At 45.7% G+C, this 25,511-nt stretch overlaps 1 protein-coding gene across 5 annotated transcripts in view; it reads right to left on the bottom strand.

Annotated features, from left to right (window-relative positions):
- Nucleotides 1-25,365, bottom strand: part of L3mbtl1 (L3MBTL histone methyl-lysine binding protein 1) — a 37,122-nt gene extending 11,757 nt beyond the window's left edge. Inside the window, exons 1-12 of one of the 5 annotated variants that reach the window (XM_034493722.2) lie at nt 16,557-25,365; nt 15,539-15,703; nt 13,001-13,146; nt 12,436-12,650; nt 12,057-12,171; nt 11,719-11,866; nt 11,460-11,577; nt 10,826-10,907; nt 1,948-2,036; nt 1,367-1,471; nt 508-643; nt 68-159 (exon numbers count right to left, since the gene is read on the bottom strand). In XM_034493722.2, the coding sequence (XP_034349613.1) occupies nt 68-159; nt 508-643; nt 1,367-1,471; nt 1,948-2,036; nt 10,826-10,907; nt 11,460-11,577; nt 11,719-11,866; nt 12,057-12,171; nt 12,436-12,650; nt 13,001-13,136 (1,236 nt within the window). In that variant the 5' untranslated portion in view covers nt 13,137-13,146; nt 15,539-15,703; nt 16,557-25,365. Of the gene's footprint in view, nt 1-67; nt 160-507; nt 644-1,366; nt 1,472-1,947; nt 2,037-10,825; nt 10,908-11,459; nt 11,578-11,718; nt 11,867-12,056; nt 12,172-12,435; nt 12,651-13,000; nt 14,314-15,538; nt 15,704-16,556 lie in introns of those variants that run through there. The other 4 variants (XM_076930178.1, XM_076930179.1, XM_076930180.1 and 1 more) reach the window with 4 other exon arrangements.
- Between the last annotated feature and the right edge of the window lie 146 nt (nt 25,366-25,511).

The following is a 25,511-nucleotide window of genomic DNA, read 5'->3' as shown; positions in this document are numbered from 1 at the left end:
GCTGCCCCTGGCCAGCTGCAGGGCCTTCGGCCTCAGGGGCGATGCTCACTTTCACTCAGATACTCACGTGGCTCTGGCTTACAAACAGGTGCTTGGGGGCGGCCTGAGCTTTTGTGCTGCGCAGGTACTGGCTCCAGCTGAACTCCTCTTCCTTGTAACCTGGGCCCCTCGAGGGGGAACAGAGCACCTTGCAGAGGCTTGGGCCATGGTGAGGGAGGGCCCCAATAATGAAGTAGAAACAGGCAGGTCTAAGGTCCCCAAACCCCTCAGAGACCCTCTGCTAAAGGAAGACAGAGCTGGTGAACACTCAAAGGGTTTAGAAGAGCCTCAGAGGGGAGCTGTGTCAGAATGGGACAGACAGACTGCCCTGCACATGTAGGATAAAAACAAATATAAACAAAACAACAACAAAAACCCAAATGGGTTGCATTGCAGGGTGACCTGAAGGGAGGAGGACATGGGTCTGGGACTCGCTGCTTTCCAGGGACCAACCCAGGGAGATCTTACCTTTGGGAAGCTGCAGCTTGTGTCCAGTCTTCTCAAACCAGCCAGCGGGATGAATGTCAGGGGAGTTGGCATTGACCCAGAAGTCATGGCACTCAGAATAACCATCAAAGTGCAGGCGTAGGCGGTAGCCACACACCTGGCCCGTGAAAAAGAATCAGAGGCAGGTCAATGTCAGCAGGTGCCTCCCTCTGCTGCCTTCACCTCTCCCGGTCCAGCCTGCAGTCTCAGGGATTCAGTGTTAGCAGGTTCTCTAAGCCCCCTGCCTCCCTAAACCCCAGATCAGATATGGAAAGAACTACAGATTGCTCTGTGCCTCTGAGGTCTCTCTTTCTGCCACCTCCTCTTACTGGACCCTCTCAATGCACCCTGCTCCCTTCACACTCTATCTCGTACCCCGGGTCCACTCTGCTGCATCTGCTTGGGGTTTCTTGCTCTAGCACAGATCGGTGGCAGGTAGGCCTTTCTATGACTTTCCTACCCCTTGGGCCAAATGGAATATGTCTTCACCTGCAAGCCCACGGTGTGTCTCAGCTATGCCCATCTCACAGATTCCCTTCCTAGAGGACAGGGCCTTATTCGATCTGAGACAGCATCCCTAGTGTTGTATCTTTGATGTGCCCCACTCCATCTCCAGAATAGACAACTTATACTACTCAGTAACAGTGGTGTCCCATGGCTTCTCATCTGCTCTCCAGTATTCACGTTTCAATTTCCCTATATTCCAATGGACACCACCCCCCGCCTCCCGGATGTCTGGGCTTCCTAAGGCAGGGCAGTGCCTCCCTTCCATCCCCTCGCCCCCCTCCCACCAAGGCTCCATCATGCTACACTGAAACATTGGGAGGGTATTCCAGCTCACCTCAGCCACAGTGAGGATGAAGTACATGGATGGGTGTTGGGGGTCAATGCCTTCCAGTTTCATGCCCAGTTTGAAGCCATTCTTGTTATGGGTGACGGCCTGGGACTGTCAATGCACAGAGTGGAGAGGACCCAGCTTCCATCCAGCCTTATCCTTGCCTCGTGGGCTGGGGGTGAAGGAGCTGTCTTTAGGCCCTATCTGCCTTGCTGATCTCAAAGGGTGACTTATGGGGAGCTCTGTCCTGCAGGGGTCAGCAGAGGACGAGAGAGCTGCAGGACTGTTCTGAAGGGCTGGGTCAGGGCTAGACTTAAGGGTTCTCTCAGCTGCCTCATGGTGAAGTCAGTGCTGAACTGGGTCAAAGGTCCTAGAATCCACAAGTCAGGTGGCAAGGGGTGAGCTTAGAGGCCACCTCTCTATTTCCTCCTTCCTCCTTACTGTGCCCCCTTTTCAACTCTGGACTTCTTCATTCTGTTAGTGCATCAAGGATTGTCTGGTAGAAAACACCAGAAGGCTTGCTCTTAGTGGTGAGCCCCTGAACTGAGAGGATAAACTCTGCTTGGGCCGACACTGCCCGGACTCACGTCCTGGAAGAGGCTAACTGGGGCCGTGATGGCCTTCTGCTCCTCCAGGTAGGACTCCCAGGACCAGCCTTCCTTCTTCTCACTGGACACTGCAGAGACAAGAGAGGCGGGTTGGCTCCTGAGGTGTGGACCAGCTTCCTGTTTGTCCTGGCTGAGCTCTAGCTTAGCCTCCAAGCAAACCTTTGACTGCCCACGTGTACCTCTTGCCCGACTCAGCTAGGACAGTGCCGGGTACAGGGGGCTCAGACCTGAGGTGAGGTCATAGGATTATCTGTTTCTCCTCCCCGACTCCCCGCACAAGCCACTGTCAGCAGAAGCCCCTTGGATTATGGCAGCAAGGAAGGTCACAAAGACTCAGCCAGACTGTCCTTAGAAATTTACAGGGTAGGATTAGCGATGACCTGAGCCAGGGGACTTAATGACAGTGCTACTACCCAAGCTCATAAAGGGAAGAGGAAGCAATATAGAAGGGGGGTGAGGGTGGGAGAGAACAGAGAGGAAGAAGTGGAGGGGAAAACCCACAGAAACAAGAAACCTTTCTAAATATTGTTCTCCTAAGTACTTAGAGGAACAGACATACAAATGTGGGTGTGAACCTGGCGTGCCACAGCCTGTGAATCAAAGCCACAAAGTTCCCAGACACGTGCATGCTGAGGGTGAGCACAGATGTGTATCGTGAGTACGTGTGTTCATGGACACAAGTGTGTGCAAACATACACGTACATGTGCACACACAGGCACACACAAATACACATGTGTGATTTCCAGAACCCACGGCTCAGGTCCTGCTCATATCCCAGAGTTTTAAGAGTCTTGGGGGAGTCTTCTGCTAGTGGACGCCTGGCTTCCATGTACAGGACTATGACAGCCAGTTAAGCAGAAGGTAGGCTGACCACTTCAGCTGAGCTGCCTTCCACTGAAGGACACAGACAACCATAGACTCAGCAACACATAAGAATCAGCCTGTATTTGGGGGAGAGGGGAAGCTTTCATTTCTTCTGGAAATTGACTCAGCTTTGTGATGCTGTCTGCCTTAGAGGGCTGGTAAGGATTTTGTAATACAGGGTCTAGAAGAGGTCCTTATGAATTGCCAAGAAGACTAGAGTCATGTTACTAATCCTTCCTGGTCTTGCCCAAGACTGACCCACTGACCTAGTTCCCCTTGCTCTGGTCCCCTTGGCCTCGGGTCATTCAAGCTTGTGCTGGTTTGCTAGCTCAGGAAGAGGTTTGTTCCTCCGTGGAACTTGTTTGTTTTACGGCTGCCTTAAATTCCTTAGTTAGCCACACCAAACCTTGAGCTCCCAAAGACCTGACCCCACTGGGCTAAGACAAGTATTTTGTTCATCAACTGATTAATCGAGCTATCAAATTCTCCCAGAGGTTGCTGCTAATGCCAAATCTAGTGCGCATCTCCTCAGGGTATCCTTTGTCTGGAGTAAGACCCCTACTGCGTTCCTCCAGAACATCTGCTCTCTACACAGCTTCATCTATACTCAGTGAACAGGGGCAAGAAGAGACAAGCTCAGAGCTCAGGATGCCAGGGTAATCACGATGGTGCTGTCTCCCCCACCCCCATCCTCACGAGGATACCACAACATCCTGTCTGATTCTTTATTTTATCCAGACCACCGCTATGACCGAACCCTTCACAATACCCAGGCCTTTCTTCCTAGGTAACATCCCCTTGGCCTTACCCTCCCGACACAAGCTCAGTCAGTAGCTCATTACTTGCCAACATTCTTACCTCGGGCACCTCTGTTGCTCCTAGGTACTCCAGTCCTGAGTTCACTCCCCTCTACCCATCTTCCAATAGAGCCAAGCTATAAGAAGCCCACACCACGCCACATAACATCAGACACTTCTCACAGGCATCATGTTGATCTGTCAGCTCTTACATCATCAGCTCACACCAATTCCTCCCCTACACCAGTACTGACTTTTTTTTTAAATGTGCATGGTGTCTTACATGCATGTCTGTCTGTGCGTCATGTGCATACCGTGCCCATGGAGGCCAGAAGAGGACGACGGATCACCCTGGAGCTGGAGTTACAAAAGGCTGTGAGTCACCGTGAGTTTCTCTGGAAGAACGGCTGGTGCTCTTTGGATTTTGTTGTTTGTTTTCAAGACGGGTTTCTCTGTGTAGCTGTCGTGGAACTCAGAGATCTGTCTGCCTCTGCCTCCCAAGTGCTGGGATTAAAGATGTATGTATGCCAGCGCTGCCCGGCTTACAACCAGTGCTCTTAATCATTGAGCCATCTCCGACAGTGCCCACCAATGCTAACTTGATGCTCTCATTGGCATGTTAACAGGTCTCCGTCTCCTATCACACACCATCTTGTTGTATCTTAACTATTCCTTCTACCATTTAGCCGAGCCACCTGCGTGCCATGTCTGCTGCCAGGAACTGGGAGTCCAGAGATGCTTCAGGGATTTCATATGCGCCATCTCCTTTAGAACTCCCAATGCCTTGAGAAGATAGAAAAGGCTGGTAGTACCCTTTTCATAGATGAGAAAAGAGATCTTGTATCACGTATCAGCCACTGAGAAGAGGCCTGGTTCCCATATCTCCCCGTAATACCTGGATTCCTTCCGTGGACAGGCCTGGTTTCCTCCAGTTCCCTGCATCCTTCCCCCCAGTGAACGTTTAGTCTCATCTCCAAACTCAAGTATGTCCCAAATCTCCCATCTGTGGCTGCACAATCTGAATGCTATACACTGTTACCTGGCCAAGAGGCTACATGGGGCTGCCATCCAAGCTAGGTTCCCTGCCAAGCCATGTGGGTATCTATAGTAAAGAAAGAGCCCCCTTCTGATTGGTCTACTAAGAAGAGGCACATTTATATGACTTGTAGGAAGGCATCACAGAGGTCATCTGTAAAACAGATGCCCTCCAGCTTCCAGAGGTGCTCCAGCTTCCAGAGGTGCTCCAGCTTCCAGGGGTGCTCCAGCTTCCAGAGATGCTCCAGCTTCCAGAGGTGCTCCAGCTTCCAGGGGTACTCCAGCTTCCAGGGGTGCTCCAGCTTCCAGAGGTGCTCCAGCTTCCAGGGGTGCTCCAGCTTCCAGAGGTGCTCCAGTTTTCAGAGGTGCTCCAGTTTCTAGAGGTGCTCCAACTTCCAGAGGTGCTCCAGCTTCCAGAGATACTTCTTTGCTTGTTCCTGCTTCCTCACACGCCCTTGAAAAGTTCAGCCTGGTCAAAGCTAACCTGGAAATGACTACACCAAAGCCTGTGGTCCCTTTGGTGCTGTTTGTCGCAGACAGTGGCACGTCTATCCGTTCATCCACTTAGGAAGCTGGCAGTGGTCTGTACGGTCTGTATGTTGCTCTACTCCCCAGAGTCCTCGAGTCTGGCTGATTCCAGCTCCTGAGTCTGTCTCCACTGCTCCTCATTAGTCCTTGCTCTGAACCAGTCTAAGATCCCCCTTCTTGGTCTTCCTGTTCCAAACTTATTACACTGTCAAAATATCTCCAAAGTAAAGACTTCTTTCATTCATTTATTTGTTCACTTTACTTTCCAATATCAGTTCCCCTCCCCCATAATCCAACCCCAACGGCTCCTTTCCCAGTTCCCCCTTCTTCTTCCCCCTCTGAGAAGGGGGAAGTCCCTCCCTGGGTATCACCCCTGGCACAGCAAGGACTTTTTTTTTTAAGTCCCCAAATATCTTATCTCCACCTAAAGAACAAAACCATACACTTGTCCACAGCCCACAAAGCCTCTGTAAGCTAGCCACTCCTTCCTGCTCACACTGTATGAGAACCTCTGCGCCTTTCTATCTGTGGCTCTGCATAGGCTGAGCCCTCTGGTTTGAGTATCCTGTACCTAACTTCCTTCCATCCTCCGAACCTTCCTTACCCTCTAAGATCCAGACCCAGCTGCAGCACTTGGCTAGGGCTTTACCAGGAGCAGATGCTCAAAAGGTGTTTGTTATGCGACTACACAAAGGACAGATGGACGGACGGAGTCGTGGAGTGACTGGTTGCGTGAGGTAGTTGTCCTGTGATACAGCTTTGTATTTACATATCCCATACGTGACGCCTGTCATATTGTTATATGATATATAACATACTGTTAAATGATATATCAAACATCATACTGTTAGGTGATAGCTACTTATCCATCTCTGCAAATGTGAGCTCCTTGAGGGGTGTCTAGCTCACTCTGAATGCTCAGCTCCTAGCCAGTGCCTGATACGCAGTAGACAAGACCTAGAGTAGGCCAATGTTCAGGGGCCATCTAAGGCTACATAGTAAGATGCTGTCTAAAAAAGGGGTGGGGTGGGGAGAAGAGACTAGTTCAGGAGGCACTGCCTCATGAACATGCTGCTATTGGGGGATTATTTTGAAAAGCAATGAAAGCCAGGGAACCATCTTCTCACCCCAAAATTAAGAGTTTGTAGAATTTTGCATCAAACGTTAGATTGGGATCTTGAGTTAAGAAAGTGTTTATATAGCTGAGCACTGCGGCGCGTGCCTGTAATCTTAAGCTCTACAGAGGCAAAAGCAAGGCCAGCCAGAGATGCACAGTGAGTTCCAGGCCAGCCTGGGCTTACAGAATGAAAGCATGTTTCAAAAAACAAATGGAAATCAGAAATCGCTTCTAAGGCAGGTGAGTGGCTCCTGCCTATAACTCGGGATCGGCAGAGGTGAAGCAGGAAAACTGTGAATGGGAGATTAGCTGGAGCCACAGGATGAGACCTTACCTCAAAAAACAAAAACAACTCACTAAACCAGACAGGGTAGTACATGCCTCGGAAGCTCAGTGGCTGAGGCAGGAGAGTCGTTCTTTTGAGGCCAATGGCTGGTGTACATCTTTAACCCCAGCATGAGGGAAGCAGAGGTAGATGGAGCTATGTGAGTTTGAGGCCAGTCTGGTCTATGTAGCAAGTTTCCGAGATCTTGTTTCAAAGCAAAAGAGAAAAATCAGGCCCTAAAAAGCCAAAGGGAATTTTGAAAGAAAGGGGTGGGGGAGGAAGAGGAAGAGAGGAAGAGAAAAAACCAAGAAGCAAGCTAGGTCCCTGTAGTTGGTATCCTGACTGGTGTCTCTACTGAACTACACTCAGACTCTCAGCTCCTCCCCAACCCCATACGTCACTATAGCATTTTAATATAGAATCAGTTTCTTACATCTAGTTTACAAGTTTACAAGGCTCTGAATAGGCATTTCTTCAAAGAAAATATATAAATGGCTAATAGATTGCATAAAGAGATGTCCAACATATCGCTCAGCAGTCACTGGGAACACATATCCAAACAACAGGGAGATAACCACCTCACAGCCCACAGGCTGGCTAAGAGGGAAAACCAGACACATGGCAGCAAATGCTGAAGACAGACAGGTATAAGCTAGATCCGTGTACATCCTGGGATATAAGATTACAGTATAGCTACTTTGGAAAACTCAAGGTGTGTGCCACCAAACCCCACCTGTAATTTGTCCAAGAGTCATTATGTGGAAGAAAACTTCACTCCTAGGCATATGCCCCCCAAAAAACTGATGCATGTATCTACACAAAAACTTGTACAACATTCAGACGAGAGAGCATAACAGTCCAGCAAAGAAGCAATCTGTCCATCAGGTGATGGACAGATATTACTTAACCCAAGGGCATAAAGTCCCCATGTGTACTAAATTATGGCTAGACCTTAATACCACCATGCTAAAGAGAATAAAACCAGACACAAAGAACCACATCTATGATGATCCAAGCAGAGGCACTGAATGAAATGTCCCAAGCGGGCAAATCTATGTATGTAGAAGGTAAACTGCTGGTTACTGGGGGGATAAAGGTGACTTCTGGGTATGGCCACTGATGGGTATGGGGCTTCTCTGGAGAGAAATGTTTAAAAGTCTACTATGGTGATAGTTACATGATTCTGCATACATGCTATGCTACAGTTGTATGTTTCAAGTAGATGGGCAGTAGTCTGTGTGAATCATAGCTGAATAAAGCTGTTAAAACCCTACACTTCATAAACATCTATGCCTAAACTGTTAAAATGGTGAACTAACTGGGTGTTCAACACTTGGGACACAAAGGCAGGTGGATCTCTGTGAGTTCCAGGCCAGCCCTGGTCTACAGAGTGAGCTCTAAGACAGCCAAGGTGACACAGACCCTGTCCCAAGTATCCTCCCAAAAGATAAACTGGATATAATCAACTGAAAACTTTGTTTTCCTAAAGACATCACTTAAAAAAGAAAAGACGAGGCAAAAAATATCTGTATTTACCTCTGACACAAGACTTGTATCTGGAGTACATAAAGAATTAATGGGCGAGAGATGACTGGAGAGGTAGGTGGCTCAGAGGTTAAGAACGCTCGCTGCTCTTCCAGACAGTCTGGGTTTGGTTCCCTGCACTTACATGGCAGCTCCTAACCATCGATAACTCCAATCCCAGGGGATCTAATGCCTTCTCTTAGTCCCTGTGGGCATTCTACATATGTGATGCATAAACATACACGCAGGCAAGCCAACCCACATAAATATGACAAAGACAAATCTTAAAAAAAAAAAACAAAAAAACAAAAAAACAAAAACGGGCTACAAAGATAAAAAAAAAAAAAAAATTTAATGGTGCTAGATATGGCAGCGTATGGGTGTGGAATTCCAGTATCTGGGAAACCCAGGCAAGAAGACCACCAGTCTCAGGCAGTTGCAGAGATTCTGTCATGAAACCCAAAAATAAAAACAAAAGCAAATATATCAAAAAATGAATAATAGAAGATAACTGACCAAACTATATTTGTCTAAAATAAGAATAAGTGTCTGGGTATACAGCCCAGAGGCCATTTGTCTAAAATAAGATTAAGTGTCTGGGTATACAGCCCAGAGGCCATTTGCTAGCACCTGTGAACTCCTAGACTTTATCCCCAGCAATAAGAAAATTAAAAATAAATAAGTAAGTAAGTAAATAAATAAAGTAAGTAAGTATAAAGAAATAGAGAAAGATGCTCTGGATCTGAAAAGGCCATGACTAGCCGATCCTGGAGTGCCGCTAGATTATGGATCTGGATGTGTACGGAATGAAAGCCTGGACATGGTTTGTCCTCAAATCCCAAACGCTTGGCCATCTCTGCAGCTATATCCAGCACTGTGGAGTGAGCTTCTCAAGTATCACTTTTTAAAAATTAATAATTAAAAAAACCCTCATGTGTCTATAGGCATCAGAAGAACATGCTGGATCCTCTGAACTGGAGTTAAATGGTTGAGTCACCCTGTGTGTGGTGGCACTTCAATCCAGGGTCACCCTGTGAGTGTCTTGCAGGCACTTCACTCCAGGTTGTCTGGGAGAGCTTTTACTGCTGAGCAGGCTCACTAACACTGCCCTTGTCTTGGTTCTGTTTTTATTGTTTTGAGACTGGGTCTCACTAGATAGCCTAGATTGGTGTGATTTGAATAAGAATGACCCCAATGGGCTCCTGTATTTGAACGCCTGGTCACCAGGAAGTAGAACTGTTTGAAAGGATTACAAGGATCAGGAGGTGTGGCCTTGTTGGAATAGGTGTGGCCTTGTTGGAGGAAATGTGTCATTAGGGGTTGGAAGGCTTTAAGGTTTCAAAATCCCATGCTAGGCCCATTTTCTCTCTCTCTCTCTCTCTCTCTCTCTCTCTCTCTCTCTCTCTCTCTCTCTCTCCTCCCTCCTCCCTCTCCCTCTCTTTCTGTCTGCCAATCAGGATGTAGCTTAGTGCCACTTCCCCAGCTCCTGCCTTTCTGCTTCCAGGCTCCCCACCATGATAATAATGGAGTAACCTCCGAAACTATAAGCCAGGCCCCACAATGAAAGGCTCTCTCTGATAAGAATTGCCTTGGTCACAGTTTCTCCTTATAGCAATAGAACAATGACTAAGATAGCTGGCCTGAAGTTTCATATGTAGACTAGGGCAGCAGTACAAATTTAAAGAGACTTCTCTGCCTCACAAGTGCTGGGACTTAAGGTGTGGGACACCAAGCCCCACCTGTCATTGTCCTTAAAATGAGTATATAGAAAAGGTGGCACATGGTGCTTTTTCTGAGCTCACTCTTCTGGTTCGCCCCAGGATGGGAAAAAACTCATGCAACTGAAGTACAATCCACAAGGACTCACCAACACACACACCCACACCATCAATTCACCTACCAACCAAACATCCAGTGAGAACCCAATCCATACCAGGGTCTAGGCTTAGCAGCTGAGACCAGTGATCCTGCCAACCTCAGATTTGGTTCCAGGCTGGCAAGATGGCTCAGCTTGCTGTCCAGTCATTGGTTCCCCAAGACTCATGTGGTGGAAGGAGAGAACTGACTCTGGAAAATTGTCCTCTGACCCCCCAACAGGCCCTGAGGCACATGTACCTCCGCTCAGTGTAATAAAACTGGAAATAAATTCAGGCCCAGTGTTGATAGAATTTCAGTGTTAGGGGAGGAAGACATACAGATTGCTACGTTGAAGACTAGTATGATAAGTTCTGCTTAGATCCAGTTGGCAGCTGTCATCTCGGACAACAGAAATACTAGCAGGAGTCCTGAGAGCAGAAGCTGACTCTGAAGGATCCCTGAGAACCTAAAGACCAGAAAAGTGGCCTATGACAGGAAGGTCAGGCCAATGACGAGTGTGGGTTTACCAATCCCACCAAAAGGAAGTAATGCCATATGGCTCTTCAAGTCTTGAGATACTGAGCCCAGACTTCCTAGTAGGGCCTCCTCACAGATGTATAACGCAAGATAAACAACCCCAAGAATAAACACATCGCCATGAACAAACTACAAATGGTCTTACTTTCATATACATTAACCTACTCTCACATGTACCATATACAACCACAACCATGCCCCACACACACCTTCAATCTCACAATTCCAGAAGTATATAAACACTTCACATAAACAGATACAGGCTACCATACCCAGCTGGGTTCTGCTGCAGTCTTCATTCTCTGGAGTGCTGGGGGTGGGCTCTCTCTCTGGGTCTTTTCCTTCCCCTTGCTTCTGTAAAGAGAAAGTCTGATGATGCTAACTTATTATCCTCATGGGTTGGGATACAAGTTCAGCCTCTGATCCCTGGTCCCTGACTGGCTCTCTGGTCCAATGTTATGCCCGAAACTGAAAGAGTTTTTTTTTTTTCCTCTAGGGTATGTGCAATCCTTTTCAGAGTTCCTGCAGTCAATCCATTGCTTGGGTCTGTACCACTAGGAGGTAGTGATCCATGTGAGTACCTAAGTCCTCGTTATACAATCGAAACTACAATTCTCATTTCTAGTGGGGAAACTAAGTATATGAACAGTTCTGTTTTGTGCTGATTTACTTGGCCAAGAGAATCTTCCTGCTCTAGTCTCCATTCTCTCGCTTTCTCTCCTCCTCCCTCTCTCCCTCCCTCCCTTCCTCTAATAAGGTTTATAACTTGATTCAAGATGGAATCTGAAAAAAATGGGAGTAGAATGCAACAGGAGTCTTCTTGACACAGCCCCCTATCTTGGATTGACAAGAATACAAAACTGAGGTCCCAGCTCCATTATTTCTTTCCCGCGGCCCGCATTTTACCATGGCCTCCGGCTCGGATTCTTCTGATGGGCTCTGATACTCCTTATGTTTCCTTTTTTTCATGGGTTTTAGGAGCTCAGAAGCGATGGTACAGCCTGAGTTCTCTACTATGACTGACCTACAAATGGAACAGTCTTATTAGAAAAAAATTCTATACATTCAGTAGCATCCAGTATCCACAGTCTCCTAAGCCCGGAACCGGAAGGAGGCTTTAAAAACTAAAAACAGGGCAAGAAAAGCTGCACGCCCCTGTTCTTACCTCTTCTGGAAAGGCTGAGGGCATCGATCTCCCGATGAACCAACCTCTAGGCCAATATTTTGTTGAGGCCCACAAGCCTGGCACTTGCAGGAGCTTGCGTCTACTGGAGGTTCCAGAGGAGTGATGTCTTGAGGATCCTGGCGAACATCTATGGGAGGCCGCTGGCCTCAGTCTTCCAACCCAAACACAGCACACTCAGGCTCCGCCCACATCCCCTACAGCCCATTTCCTACTGGACAGCATCCTCCAACCTTCTCCACTTAGGATGGCATCCGGTCACGAGCCCATCTAACCAAGCCTCACCCACCCACGCATTGCCCCAGGGAGCAGGATTCTACCAGGGTGCTGGATGCCCGTATTTCTTCCAGACGTGCCACCCTCATGTCGCTGCTCCGGGCTTCGTGGTTGCTCCACTCCTATCATGTTCAGTGGCGCGTACTCGTTTATCCGGAACTGGGAAATAGGAAATTCCGAGAACTAGGACCTTATTCCAGCTCTCCACCCCTTGGGTCACCCACGCTTTATATATTTAGTTCTGCCAGCTCGTGCTTTAAGAGGCCTCTAGACTCTGACCATGCCCCCACCACCACCAAGTCCAGTCACAAGATGTCTCACTCTAAGCCTCAGATTCTACCCGCTTCAAGTCTTTCCGCCTCAAGCCCCGCCTTCAAGCCCACTGGCCCCTCCTTGCAAGTGCCAGTTTTTATGGAGACTGACCCGCATGCCGCTCCCAGCTAAAGGTGTGGAAACCCCTGTCCAATCCAGAAGCCTGACTGTGCTGTTGGTTCCTGGTCCGGTGCTTAGCTGTGGTAGAATAGTGGCTGTTACGGGTTCGCTGCCAGCCACCCGCTCCAGGGCGCCCACATGGACTGGCTCCCGCGGATAGGACACATCCAGGGAAGAACTAGGCAGACCAATGGTAGCTGAACTGGCTAGAAACAATACATAGATCAGAGAAAGCATAGATGAGCCTGGTAACCCTGCCTCACTCCTGTCACACACGTGTATAAAGGTGAAGAACAGTTATAGAAGGGTGAAAAGCTGGGTGTGGTGTTTAATCCCAGCATGTGGGAGGCAGATTTCGGGGAAATCTCTGAGTTTCAGGCCAGCCTGATTTACAAAGCAAGTTTGAGGACAGCCAGGGCTACACAGAGAAACCCTGTCTCAAAAAAACAAAACGAAACCAAAAAACAATAACAAAAAGAGTGAAAAGCATCGCCCTTTCCCACTATCCACACCTTGAGCAAAATATGGAACCCCCAGACCCCTGACCCTGACTTACTAGGAATAATGAAGGCGGTTGTAGGCAGGTGAGGATGGGAGCCTGTGCTGTCTCTGGCCACCAGGTGCACGCTGACCTCCCCTGTGGAAGACCCTTTCACTGTCCTTAGTATCTCCATGTCAGTGTGGCCCTCCATCCAGATGTGTCTACGAACCAAACACAGCCACCACAGTGATGAGGACAGGGAGGGAAGGGGGTTCTTAGAGGAGAAACTGGCCATCCTCAGTCAGCAACTTAGAAAGGTTTCATCTTTGAGTAGATGGTTTAGGATTCTGGCAGAAGGTCTAACTCCTGACATTTACCTAGGTTAATGCTAGAACTGTGGCCAGGTCATTCTTCCCTGACCTTTATTTGTGAGGGTGGGCATAGTGGTATGTGAGGTACCCCCAACAGCGTGCACACTATGTGTCTGGAAATGGATTATTGGATACATGACTCAGGCCAAGATCTGGCTTTGGCCAGTGACAAAGGCCAGGCTAAGTCCAAATTCACTTCTTTCTTGGTCCCCCACTTCCATTCCCTATCTTTGAGAACACAGAGTCTTCATGAACCATATTCTACACTATCCAAACACGATTGGTCCTTGTGGAAGGTGACATCTTCCCTGACCCTGTCCTTCTGTGTCCCCATATACCACTCCCTCCAAACCCAGGTACAGCCATGGATGAATGATTAGGTCGAAAGGGGGCTTGTAAAGCCTCCGCTGAAGGATCTGTTGAACAAATACACGCACATGAATAGCAAAAGGGTAGCATATGAAACCTAGTTAGCACAAGATCCAAAAGCTGGGCTATGACTTACTAGCAAAGCACTTGCCTAGCATGCATGAACCCTGTGTTCAAATCCAGCAGAGAGGTTGGGGGATGGATGGAGAGAAAGAGAAGAGAAGGAACTGTATTCTGTAATATGACTGCTACTCAGCTGCTTCTTAGCAGCGCTTGGCAATGGTGTCTGGCACGTACGATAAGGAAGGAGTATGAGGCTCGGCTTAGGGCAGAGATTTGAATCAGACTCTCAGCTTCTCCACATTTACATTTACCCATGATTCCAGATAAGTAACTTTCTCACTGTGAGCCCCAGTTTCTTAAGTATAAAATAAAATAAAAATGGTGATGGCACCTACCTCAGGGGTCTTTGGTAAGTGCTGGATGTGACATATTGATACCAACAGGTCCTCAACAGAGAGCAACCCTTTCTCTTCCTTCAGACAGAAGCTCCAGGGAGCTTGGCAGCTTCTGACCAGTAACATAGACCTTGCCTACTTGCAAAATCAGGTGCAATGGCTGCTGTCTTGTATCCACCCTCCCTCCCTCCCTCCTGCTGTTCTTGTATGTTCATTTATTTCCTAGGTTTTCCTCCCTAAAAGACAGAATATATTATAGATATCTATCATTAGAAGTATAAAGCTGTGGTATAAACAGGTGGAAAAGGTCAAACAAAACAATGTGAGTTTTTAAAACTTGTAATCTAGAATCCCCCAAGTTTCAGTCCCAATTATTTTGCTTCTCACAGCGGAAGAGTTTGTACCACTTAGAAATATTTACTTTTATGTGTATGGTTACTTTTTTTGGAATGTACGTTTGCAATGTGCACGCAGTACCTGTTGAGGCCACCAGAGGGCTTCTGATTTCCCCCCACCTTAAACCCTCCAACTGCAGTTCCAGATGATTGTCAGACACCACGTGAGTGCTGAGAACTGAACCTGGGTCATAAGCAAGAGCGACACATGCTCTTAACCCTGAGCCATCTTTCCACCCCAACCTTTGCATCACTTTTCATTCTTTTAAATAAAACAAATCTTTTGTTTCAAATACTGGAGATCAAGAAGAGTGGTGGCAGCCGGGCGGTGGTGGCGCACGCCTTTAATCCCAGCACTTGGGAGGCTGAGGCAGGTGGATTTCTGAGTTCGAGGCCAGCCTGATCTACAGAGTGAGTTCCAGGACAGCCAGGGCTACACAGAGAAACCCTGTCACAAAAAAACAAAAAGAAACAAACAAACAAAAAAACAAAACAAAAAAGGAGAAGGAGAAGAAGAAGAGTAGTGGCTTATTCAAAGAAATCTGTTTCAAAAACCAGTCTCGCGTAGCAGGTGTCTCAGAGAAGAAGCAGAAGATGTCCTTTCTGATCCAGCTTGATGCCTGGTCTCAGCAAGTCCAGGAGAACCAATGAAATGTCAGCACTGCTCTGCACTCTGGGGACATAGGTGCTACCAAGACAAAGGGCTCTTGTGAGGCTTATACTTTAAAGATAAAGGATGAAGTTGGAGTTGGGGACAGATCTGAAAGACATTGTGTGAAGATGGTATTTGAGGGACTACAGGGGAAAGAGTGGAGCCTTAGAGAACCAAAATAATTACAGTGAGAGAAAATGAGAGAAAAGTGTTTAGTGAGGGCTTTCTAGAGAATAATGACAACTGTCAGCCATCAGTCTAAGGTTCTCTGGAACTGGCCAGGGGAAGTGTCTCTCATGTGCTCTCTCGATCTAGGTCAGCCATAGATGATTAGTTCACCGAGGGCTAGGAAGACCCCTCACCTTTACCTTCATTTGAGGGGTCCCTGCAGGGCCATCTCAGGTTCAGGGCTTCCTGCTCCCCAGGCTGAGGCCTCTGCTGGGACTAGGTCAGCGTTTCACCATTTCTGCCCAATCTGCTGGTTTCACAAGGCTACTCTCATAGACCTAGTCTGTGATTCCAGGGAATCCTACCTGAAACAAGAGTGGTTGCACACAGCAGATGCTCAGCAAACAATTTCTGAATGTGCCTGTTGCTGTCACTTGCTGTCAAGCTTTAGACAGAGGACACACACAGTCTCTGTCTCTCTCTGGCTCTTTCTCCCTCCCCACCCTTTTGAGACCATCATGCAAAGAGCAGACATCCGATAAAAAGCCCTGGTAGGTGCTGGAGAGAGGGTAGTGCTGGATGCACACAGCACACTTGGGGGAGGGGGATTCCCCCAGCCCGCTCCCTGCTGCAGCTAGCTCCTGCAAGCAGCCCTGCGGAGGCTGGGGTATCCAAAACCACCACCCACCTCCTTGAACTAATGCAGTCATGGGCGGGGTGGTCATTGATCTGTCCGCTCTGCAGAAGGGTTACTTTTTTAAACACTAAAATGGCGGAATTCTTTAGACACCCCTCACCCACTCCCTCCTGCTTTATAGCCAAAAAATTTTAAATCCTGTTTTCTGCTAAAAATATTGAAAATCAATTACGGTGGAAAGTTTGCCAAATGGCCTATGGATAGCCCAAACTCGCCCTCCACACCCTCTCATTAATGGAAACTCTTGACTGAATCTCTCTGCAAGGTGGAGGCTCTGCCCTCACCACCGCTCTGGAAGCAGATAGTGCCGGTGGGCTCGCTCGCCCGCAGCCAGCAGCCCCCACCTGCAGCGCCATGGCTCTGGGTCTGCGGAACCACCTCGCCAGCCCACAGCGGTTGCCGCAGAAGCTGGAAAAGGACCTTGGGCGGTGCCTGAGGGACCCCAGCACTCGCCGTGCGGGCCGGGATCCGGGTGTGGTGTCCTGGGAGCACCCAGCCCGAGACCACGGCCCCTTGCTTACCTGCATGGCTAGCGGTTGCCGCCCGCACCGAGCGACCGTGGGAGCCTGGTGCGGCAGGCGCCTGCGCACACAGGGGGGCGGGCCTGTTCTCGGACGGCGAGCTCCTTAGCTGGCGGGTCTGCATGGCCATGGCCCCGGCCCCAGGTTGCAACTTTTGCTTTCGGTCGGAGCGTTGGGGGTGCAGGTTTAATTGCCTCTTCCCTGTGAGACCCGCTAGCTGCACCGGAGAAGTGGGTGGAGATTTTTATAGTATCCTGGGAACCACTGAGCCGGGAGAACCAGTCGGATGGATCCCCTCCAGCTGGTCTGTACCCCCAAAGGTTGCAACCCTGACTAATTCGAGTTCCACATCTGGAGAAGGGGACTTCAGGAGTTTCAGGGAACTCCTAGGATGGGTGAAGAGCACGCACAGCCAGAGTAGGGAAGCCTTGGGCTTGGCTTGGCATCAAGAACCCCGGCTGCACTAGCCTTTGGATGATTCACTGCCACTGGTTGATGATGTGCTCTGGAACATCACTGTACCTCCCGCGCCTCCATTGAACATTGGAAGAATATCATGCTCTATTCTAGAGTTCGAGAATGGTTCCTTTTGTGTTGATTTGAGCAAATCATTGCTCCTCTTGTGTTTTCCATTTCCGTAATTAATCTCTCTCTACCAGACCGCTATTTTTACTGGTTCTTACTCTGGCACTACGTCTGAATCATCAGAAACTTGAGTAACTCAGGAGTTTAAGAGATCCCACACTCTAGGAAGGAAACTCACCAGTTTTTAGTATCCCCGGCTCCTAGCAGAGTGGGTACTAAAAAATGTCTTCTGTTGACTAATCCATGTGAAAGAGGTCAACTCTTCAGTGCCTCAGCTCCCTCTTATACACTGATTTTATTTTACTCCGTCATTCCGCAGAAAAGAAAACAGGTCTATTTGGCTTAGGTGGTAGCCATCAGCCAAATCTTTTTTAGACTTAGTCCATATGAAAAATAGTTCTTATTTAAATGGTATGTTCTCCCAATTGCTGTGATCAACAGTTTAAATTTATGTAGATCTTAACTGTTCTTTATGTGTGTTCTGAATTGCCTCCACAGTTTTAATCACATTTTGTATTTTTAGGAACAAGATTGGTCAGAAAAGGATGGAGATAACTATAACCATAGAGGGCTCTTTATACACACCAACACACACACACACACACACACACACACACACACACACACACACACACACACACTTTATCTCTATCCAGACTCTACTTAAAGATTCCAAAAATGGTTAAGTATTAAAGTGGTAAACCTATTTGAACACATGGTTTCTCAATTACAAATCTTTTTTAGTGATTCAAACAGATGCATGGAATTTGAGCAGGTGGGACCCAGAAACAGCTCATATAAATGTCAGTTGCTACTTTTTGCTCATTTACATATTCACTGGTCTTAATTCCTGACTTGCTCATTCCAACACTCTCAGGGATGGAGACCCTTCCAGGCTGATGTGACCTCTATGCTCATTTTACCCTGTGGGCTCCCAGCCTGCATTTAGTAGTAAGTCCAATGTTTCCTTCATATTCCACCCTCTTCCTAAGAGTGGGCCCAGACGGTGCTGCCATACAGGAGCATGGAGGCAACGGTTGTTTGGAAGCAGTCAGTACTTCCTGTTTCTATCAGAATTGAAGTCACTGTCAGTAGCTCAAGGATCTCAGAATAGAAGGGTTTTGCTCTTCGTCTGTGAAAACATTTTTGCTCCTATAGACACATCAGACTGTGCAAAGTGGGAATCTTAACAGAAACCCAAAAGGGATATGTAAAGATACCACTTGGCTTAGAGAGGAGGCTCAGTGGTTTAGAGCTCTTGTTGCTCTGGCAGATTACCAAATTTGGTCTTTGGGGGACCATGAAATAGGCCTGTGATAACCTTACTAGACTATATGGAGGGCTAAACACACAGGCCATTTGAGGTACGGCCTGTGTGAGAAATCATGTGTTACTTGGATGCTCAGCGCTTAGTGGAGACAAGTCATCCATGGAGATCAAATCCCTAAGCTCATACCCATATGCACCGGAACTCTAGGTCTATCCCATCCTTTACAAAGTATTGTGTGGATATGATGTGTAAATGCAGGCATACGTGTGCCATGGCTCATGAATGGAGGTCAGAGTTAAGACTTTGGGAAATCAGTTCTTTTCTTCCAGCAGGGATCAAACGGATGCAAAGTTTGTGCAGCAAAAGCTTTTTTTTTTTTTTTTTTTTTTTTTTTTCTTTTTTCTTTTTTCTTTTCCCTGAGACAAGGTTTCTCTGTATAGCCTGGGCTGTCCTGGAACTCAGAAATCCACCTGCCTCTGCCTCCCAAATGCTGGGATTAAAGGCTTGCGCCACCATTGCCTGGCACAGCAAAAGCTTTTACCTGCTACACTAGCTTTCTGGGTCTACCCTCTTGGCAGTCATACTGAAGCCAGAAAGGTAATGTACAATTATTCCTGGGCAAGTGATTCACTTGTAGAATTATATGCACTACTGGTCCAGAGAGATAACACCATAGTCATGGGAAGAACGTGCTATTTAACCATCAGATCTGTTCAGTAGGGAGAGTGGCATGCACAGTGGGATTATCAGTACAATTTGAGAATATCAGGACACAGACATACTCATGTAGTCCTGGTGACTCAGGAGGCTGAGGCAGGAATGACTAAGCCCAGCTCTGGTATTGTTAGGTTACCTTCAGACAACTTTGTAAGCATATGAGTATTCTGCCTGCAAGTTATGTCTGTGTTCTTGTGTATGACTGGATCCCCTGGGATTGGAATTGAAGTTGTTGAGCCACCATGCAGGTGCTAGGATTTGAACCTTGAAGGTAAGCCTGTGCTTTCAACTACTAAACCATCTTGTGGAGACAGGCCTGTTTGTAAATTTGGATTTCATCTGATTTCTTGGAAGGTCAGCCAAATAGCTTAATTTGTGTTGGTAACAAAACTGTACCAGGAATAACTTTAGTTTGGTTTATTGTATTTACACATTCTAAGTTTTGTGTGACACATGCTCGTGTGTCCAAAAGACAGCTTGCAGTTCTCTTTACACAATATGGGTCTCAAGGATCAAACCCAGGTCATGTCATGCTTGGTGACAAGGTGCTGTTACCTGTTGAGCCATCTCTTGGACTCCCATTTTGGTCTAGTTGTTGTTATTATTATTGAAGTAGGGGGATAGTGCTTGAGCTCAACCCAAAGCAATGGGCTGAAAGCTTTCCCAAGATAGTCACCATAGGAAGGGAAGCTCCTGATTTTGGCTCACAAACCTGCCCTTAGACTGCAGATGCTGCAGCAGGTTTTGAACCAACCCACAGGCCATGGAAGCCTGGGATTTGGGATGTCTTAGTGGTAGTACAGAATAAAGAGCAGAGGAGGGAAATATGGGGCAGCCATGATTCAATATGACCAGGTCCTTTAAAAATGTACAAGGTTCCAGATGCTATAGACAGGTAATCCAGCTGAGCAGAGTCAAGCATTCAAATACAGGACAAGGTGACAATGGAATCCAGCCCTGCAACCTCAAGCCCTACTGCTAAAAGTCCCCCTTGCTTGTTACTTCATATTTGGTCATAAGCACTCAGTTCATTTGCCTTTGCAATGGCACCTGGCACAAAACAGGTCAAGAAAAACCTATTTCTTCTCTAAGTACTTCTATCTTACCTAATTTTTTATTTCAATTTTGTCCAGGAATGATTACAGTGAAACTATCAGTAAAATATTCCGAGGGAAGGATGGACTAAGACATTCCTTCTCCTTCCCTTTGTCCATCCTGTTTGCACAGACTAGCAGTAAGCATGGACATGTGACCTGTCGTGGAGCTGGCTAAATAGTCCAAAAGGGACTATTTACATAATAGTACAATTACATAAAGACCTAGTTTAGGAACTTTGAGGTTTTTCTTTTATACTCATTGAGAGAACCGGTTAGTTCTGACTTCGGAGCTGAGCACTGAACCCACTTAAGCCTTAAGGGTCCTAACACTCTACTACAGTGAGTGTGCTTCATCTTCATGCCTTAAAGAGTCACACTACTATAGTCATCAGATAGTACACTGGGAGGGGAAGAAATGATGTGTACTGCTGAGGGAATACTCCAATTCCTCATCAGAATACCAAGGCCTAGAGATGGCTCAGTGGCTAAAAAAACTTTGCTAATTCTGGTCACTTGAATTCAAATTCCCAGGACACACATGGCAGGACTTCTGAAAGCAGTCTCTCACATCCATACATATCAGTCAGATTGTCAATGGCTAAACAGCAGTTTCCTGAAAAACCGGGTGTGGCTGTTTTCTTGACTTGTTTTGCAGTGGCAGGCACAGAACCTAGAGCCTTGTATGTGCTTTGTCAACACTACAGCTGGTAACACTCCTGGCCCGAGTGACGCAATTGTACTGAAATCATAGGTACATACTACCACACTCAGCTCAAGGGCAGGGCCAATGGAACCTGCAGTGAATGGAGCATGTGGCAATGGTCCGTGATCGCAGTTGTGTATTCTAGGCACAAAAGTGCTCTATTAGCTTTTTTGGGGAACCTTTCTGTTAGGGAACTCAGGACTGAGTATAATCACAACTACCATGAAACTACAAATAATTTGTATCACAATATAAATTTAAAGCTAAAACTACCCTTTGTGCTTCATCTACTTTAGAAATCAAGTGCTCCGATTTGCTGAGTGTCGAAGTGTCCTAGGTAGAGGAAGAATGAAGGAACAGAATAGGGTCCTTTATTTGTGTTGTTCTTCTTGTAAAGGTCAAAGTAGAAAGGACTTCCTTTTCTGCCCAGTAGGATCTAGCTATTGCCCAGATAATTTCTTCAGACCAGATAAATTACTCTGCTGTCTACATGGATTCCACTGTTCTGCTGGGCCTAGCGCAGGGCACTCCAAAACAACACCCTTCTCAAAATTTCACCAGAACCTCTTGAGAGCTTTTTAGGGCCATGTTAAGACTGGATTCCATCCAGTCAATATTTCTGGGTCAGTGTTTTCAGGGTAGGACCTGAGAAGCTGTATTTTCATCAAGTCCCCAGGTGGTGGTTTAGGTGAAAAAATAACTCTAAAATCTACCCATTTACAGCAAATGCAAGAGAGATTCTAACTAGCAAAACCAAAACTGGGAAACTACCTAACACTGATCTATTTTTGACCAATAGGGAACAATAAAAAATGGATTTAGAAACCCTCTTTTGGGACAATCTTACCCAAGTAGCCCACCTGGACCCTGATCTCAAAAATAACCTTGTGTTGAATTACAGGCTTTTGCTACCACATCTGGCATGACTTATTTAGATGCCCTCTAGAATTATGTACTATATTAGCATTATTAAATGCCAAGGTTACCTTCAAAATTGGAAGTGCACTGGTATAATATATTGTTAATGATAGATGCTTAAGTAGAGAGTGGTTTATCCCACTATTTTTTTTCCCCCCAGGGTTTCTCTGTGTAGCCCTGGCTGTCCTGGAACTCACTCTGTAGACCAGGCTGGCCTCAGAAATCGGCCTGCCTCTGCCTCCCAGGTGCTGGGATTAAAGGTGTGCGCCACCACTGCCCGGCAAGCATCTGTCTTAAAGTATGAAATACAACATATATTTAGTGCACAAAGGCCATTTATGAATGAACAAAATCTCTGCCTTTGTCAACTTTTAACTGGCTAGGATAACTAGGGCTCAACTCTGAGGCAGTTACTAAAGACTAAGGCAAGCACACTGATAGTGTCTGATAGCCCATTGTATAGCCCATTTCCTCACGCCTGCACAAAACAACTCTCCAGATCCTATTCTGGCCCTGAGCAAGGGCTGTATTTCTCTTTTCAGACCACTGGAGCTTCTAAGTAGCTTACTTTACTATTCTTTTCACCTTTTCCCCAAAGACAAAACCCTAGAAACTCCCTTCTGCAGATATCCTGTCAAGAAGTGCCTCTAAAAGTAACAGACTATTATGTCCTGCTTACCAAAGATGGATTTTGCTGCACTTCCTTTTATTTTGAAACTGAAATTCCTTCCTGGTCAAACTAGTATCAATTACTTTACTAAAACTTAGAATTTTGAGAAATGTATTCATTTAACAGAGTATTTATTGAACAGATTACTCATCATTTAAGGCAGAACTCTCTATTATCATGTATTGAGTAAAATCAAGTTACATACTACTCATAGTGTGAACAAACTGTTACAAACAGATGTGGTGTGGTAGCTGACGCCTATAATCCCAGTACTCAGTCTAAGGTGGTACATGGGATTGAGTTGGAGGTTGGCTGAATGCTTAGTGCCTATCTTAAGAAAAACGGGACAAGTTAGGTTGTGATATAGTACTTGTCAGTAATACTGCCTAAAGATCAAGTTCAAAGTCACCCTTAGCTATAATTATTGAGAATATATATACACACATACCAGCATAAGATATATAAATAGAAACTGTAAATAGTGGCTACTACAGTAATTAGACTTAATTATTTTATACTCCAAGACGTCTCCCCTTCCCCTGACAAAGTTTCTTGCTAATTACCATTAGCTGGCCTCAAATCTAGAGCAATCCTGCTTTAGCTTTTCATGCTAAGGTCAAGAGTGTGTACTATATTACAATTAGCCCCTATCTGTATGTGAGGGAGAGTGCACACCAATGAGATCAACTCCAGGGCTGTGCACAGAAGAACACAGGCTCAACCTGAGCCATACACGAAGCCCTAGATTATTCCTATAAACACAAAATGAAACTCCACACTTGGTTTCACTGCCACGTATCTGAAATCAGATCAACCACAGGCAAAGCTTGTTCTTATTCTGAGAACAAGATTAAGCAATGGGAATACAATGGTACTGATGGATAAACTTGCAAAGCCTAAGAGTGCCCTATATTCAGGATTAAGGATACTAGGTTAAGGATTTAAGGTATTTAAAATTTCCTAAGCTGATAAACTGTGTTGAATAATGTAACTACAAATAAAAATGGACATGAGTAAACACATGAAAATAAAATGAACCATCTACTTTAAGTTTCCAAACCCTGCTTTCTAGAGCCAAAACAAGAGAACACATTAATAGCTAATGGTAACTCCACTTCAAAAAACCTACCTGGCAACTATTTGGTGCCAAGGGACAACACAATAAATGCAGAACAAGTCTTTCCCTTGGTAAGCATTTTATTGAGATAAAGCATAAAGTAGGTTAACAAAGTAGAAAAAAAAAAAAAAAAAAGAATATCCAAGATAAAGCAATGTTAGTTAACACAGGAGGAGTGGGAACATAAAGGCTGAAGTAGGCAGGACTCAACTGGCCATAAAGGCACTGTGGCATACATATCAACAAAGACTATCACGTCCAACAGGACTCAAGATGTTCTCCACTTCTCTTGTGCTCTTCTCAGTTGGTGCTGTTGATATTCTACCCAGGGTACCAACCAATGTGTGCAGGATGGGACTCTAGATTCTGCGCATCAGTTGGTAGGGAACCGAATTCACTCATCAGCAAGAAACTAAAACACTTTCAGTCAGTCAATTCTGCTAAGGCCAATGCTTTAAATGCAGTTGTTTGTTTAGTGCATTTAATAACTAGGGTCTCCAGGTATGAAAGCCTAGACTTTTAATAAAATGGCCTCTGTCCCCACTAGAAAAATTGTATGGGTATTAGCATTTACCTATTTATTATATACTTATTAGGGCAGCTAAAAAGTAGTCTAATGCTTCTGTCATGTACTACCACACTAACAGAAGGCAAGCCCAGCTGAAGTTGCATGCAGTCAGAAAGTCAAATTTTACTACTAGCCTTTCCCCCTTTAAAAGGCTGTGGCTCAGAAAGCTTTTAAATAGTTTTCCCTGAAAACAAAGAGAACTTTGGTCAAACCCAATTCTTAAAGAGCCATCACATTTGTTTTTAAGTAGGTAAAATAGTAAACTATAACCAGACACAATTTTCTTTAAATTCTGAAATTTATACTGGAAAAATAAACTTATTTCTTATAAACATCTAAACAAAGCATCAAAGAAAAAATGACTAAAGCAGCAGTTTATTTGACACTATATTCCTAGAGTTAGTCTTTAATATTTTTGTAACAGGATAAATGTCTTGAAAACATTCCCCTTTCCCTGTTCCCAAATATTCCCAGTTACTGACACCTACCTAGGCCTTTGAACCCTATTTTTCCACTCAGCTTTGCTTTATTGCCTGTCCTGATTATTTAGTTCTACAAACCAACTCTATATTATAATCTATAATCCATTTTTTGCTGGATTAATAACAGCTGAGGCTGTCAATTAAACCTGAGCCAAACCATCTATACCTTTACTAAAGAATGAGGTTAAGTATTGGGATGAAATGACTTTACAAACGTCTGAATAATGGAAAGGTTGTAAGGTAATTACTGATTGCAGTCTCAACTAACTGGGCTTTTGGATGTACAGAAACTGGAAATTTATTCCTACACATTTGCACTATTTATCTTAACTCGGTCTCCACAGCATTCATAATGCTTTACTTATAAAGTATGAAGCATTTTAGTTTAGCCATGTCATTGTTTTTCAAACTAACCACAAATGCCCCACTAATACCAAGGGGACTAATTGGAATTTTAACCAGCAAATATCTTATCAAATAAGTTCTGCTAAGCACCTGTTAAATATAACCATCTTTCAGCAGAAAATACAGCACATATGCTTTTCAACTTTGAATAAAATAACTTCCTAATTAAAGAAAGGCTACTTCTGTTTTTCAAAACATTAAAGACCACCAAACCATACACTAACACTAATCACGCTGAACACGTCCAGAGCACAGGATAACAAGATCCCAAGTACTAGGACCTACTTCTGGAAGAGTTCAAATTGTAATCCTTTAGTTGCTTAATTTTGTGGCACTAACTACAAAGTCCCTTTTACTTTTAACTCAACTTATTAAAGGGGTAGACAAAAGACTTTGGTAGATTTGATTAACAGCACAAAATAA

The sequence above is a fragment of the Arvicanthis niloticus genome, chromosome 2 (genome assembly GCF_011762505.2).
Source record: "Arvicanthis niloticus isolate mArvNil1 chromosome 2, mArvNil1.pat.X, whole genome shotgun sequence".
NCBI lineage: Eukaryota > Metazoa > Chordata > Mammalia > Rodentia > Muridae > Arvicanthis > Arvicanthis niloticus.
The sequence above is the reverse complement of the archived record's forward strand: the minus strand, read 5'-3'. Positions and strand labels throughout refer to the sequence as shown.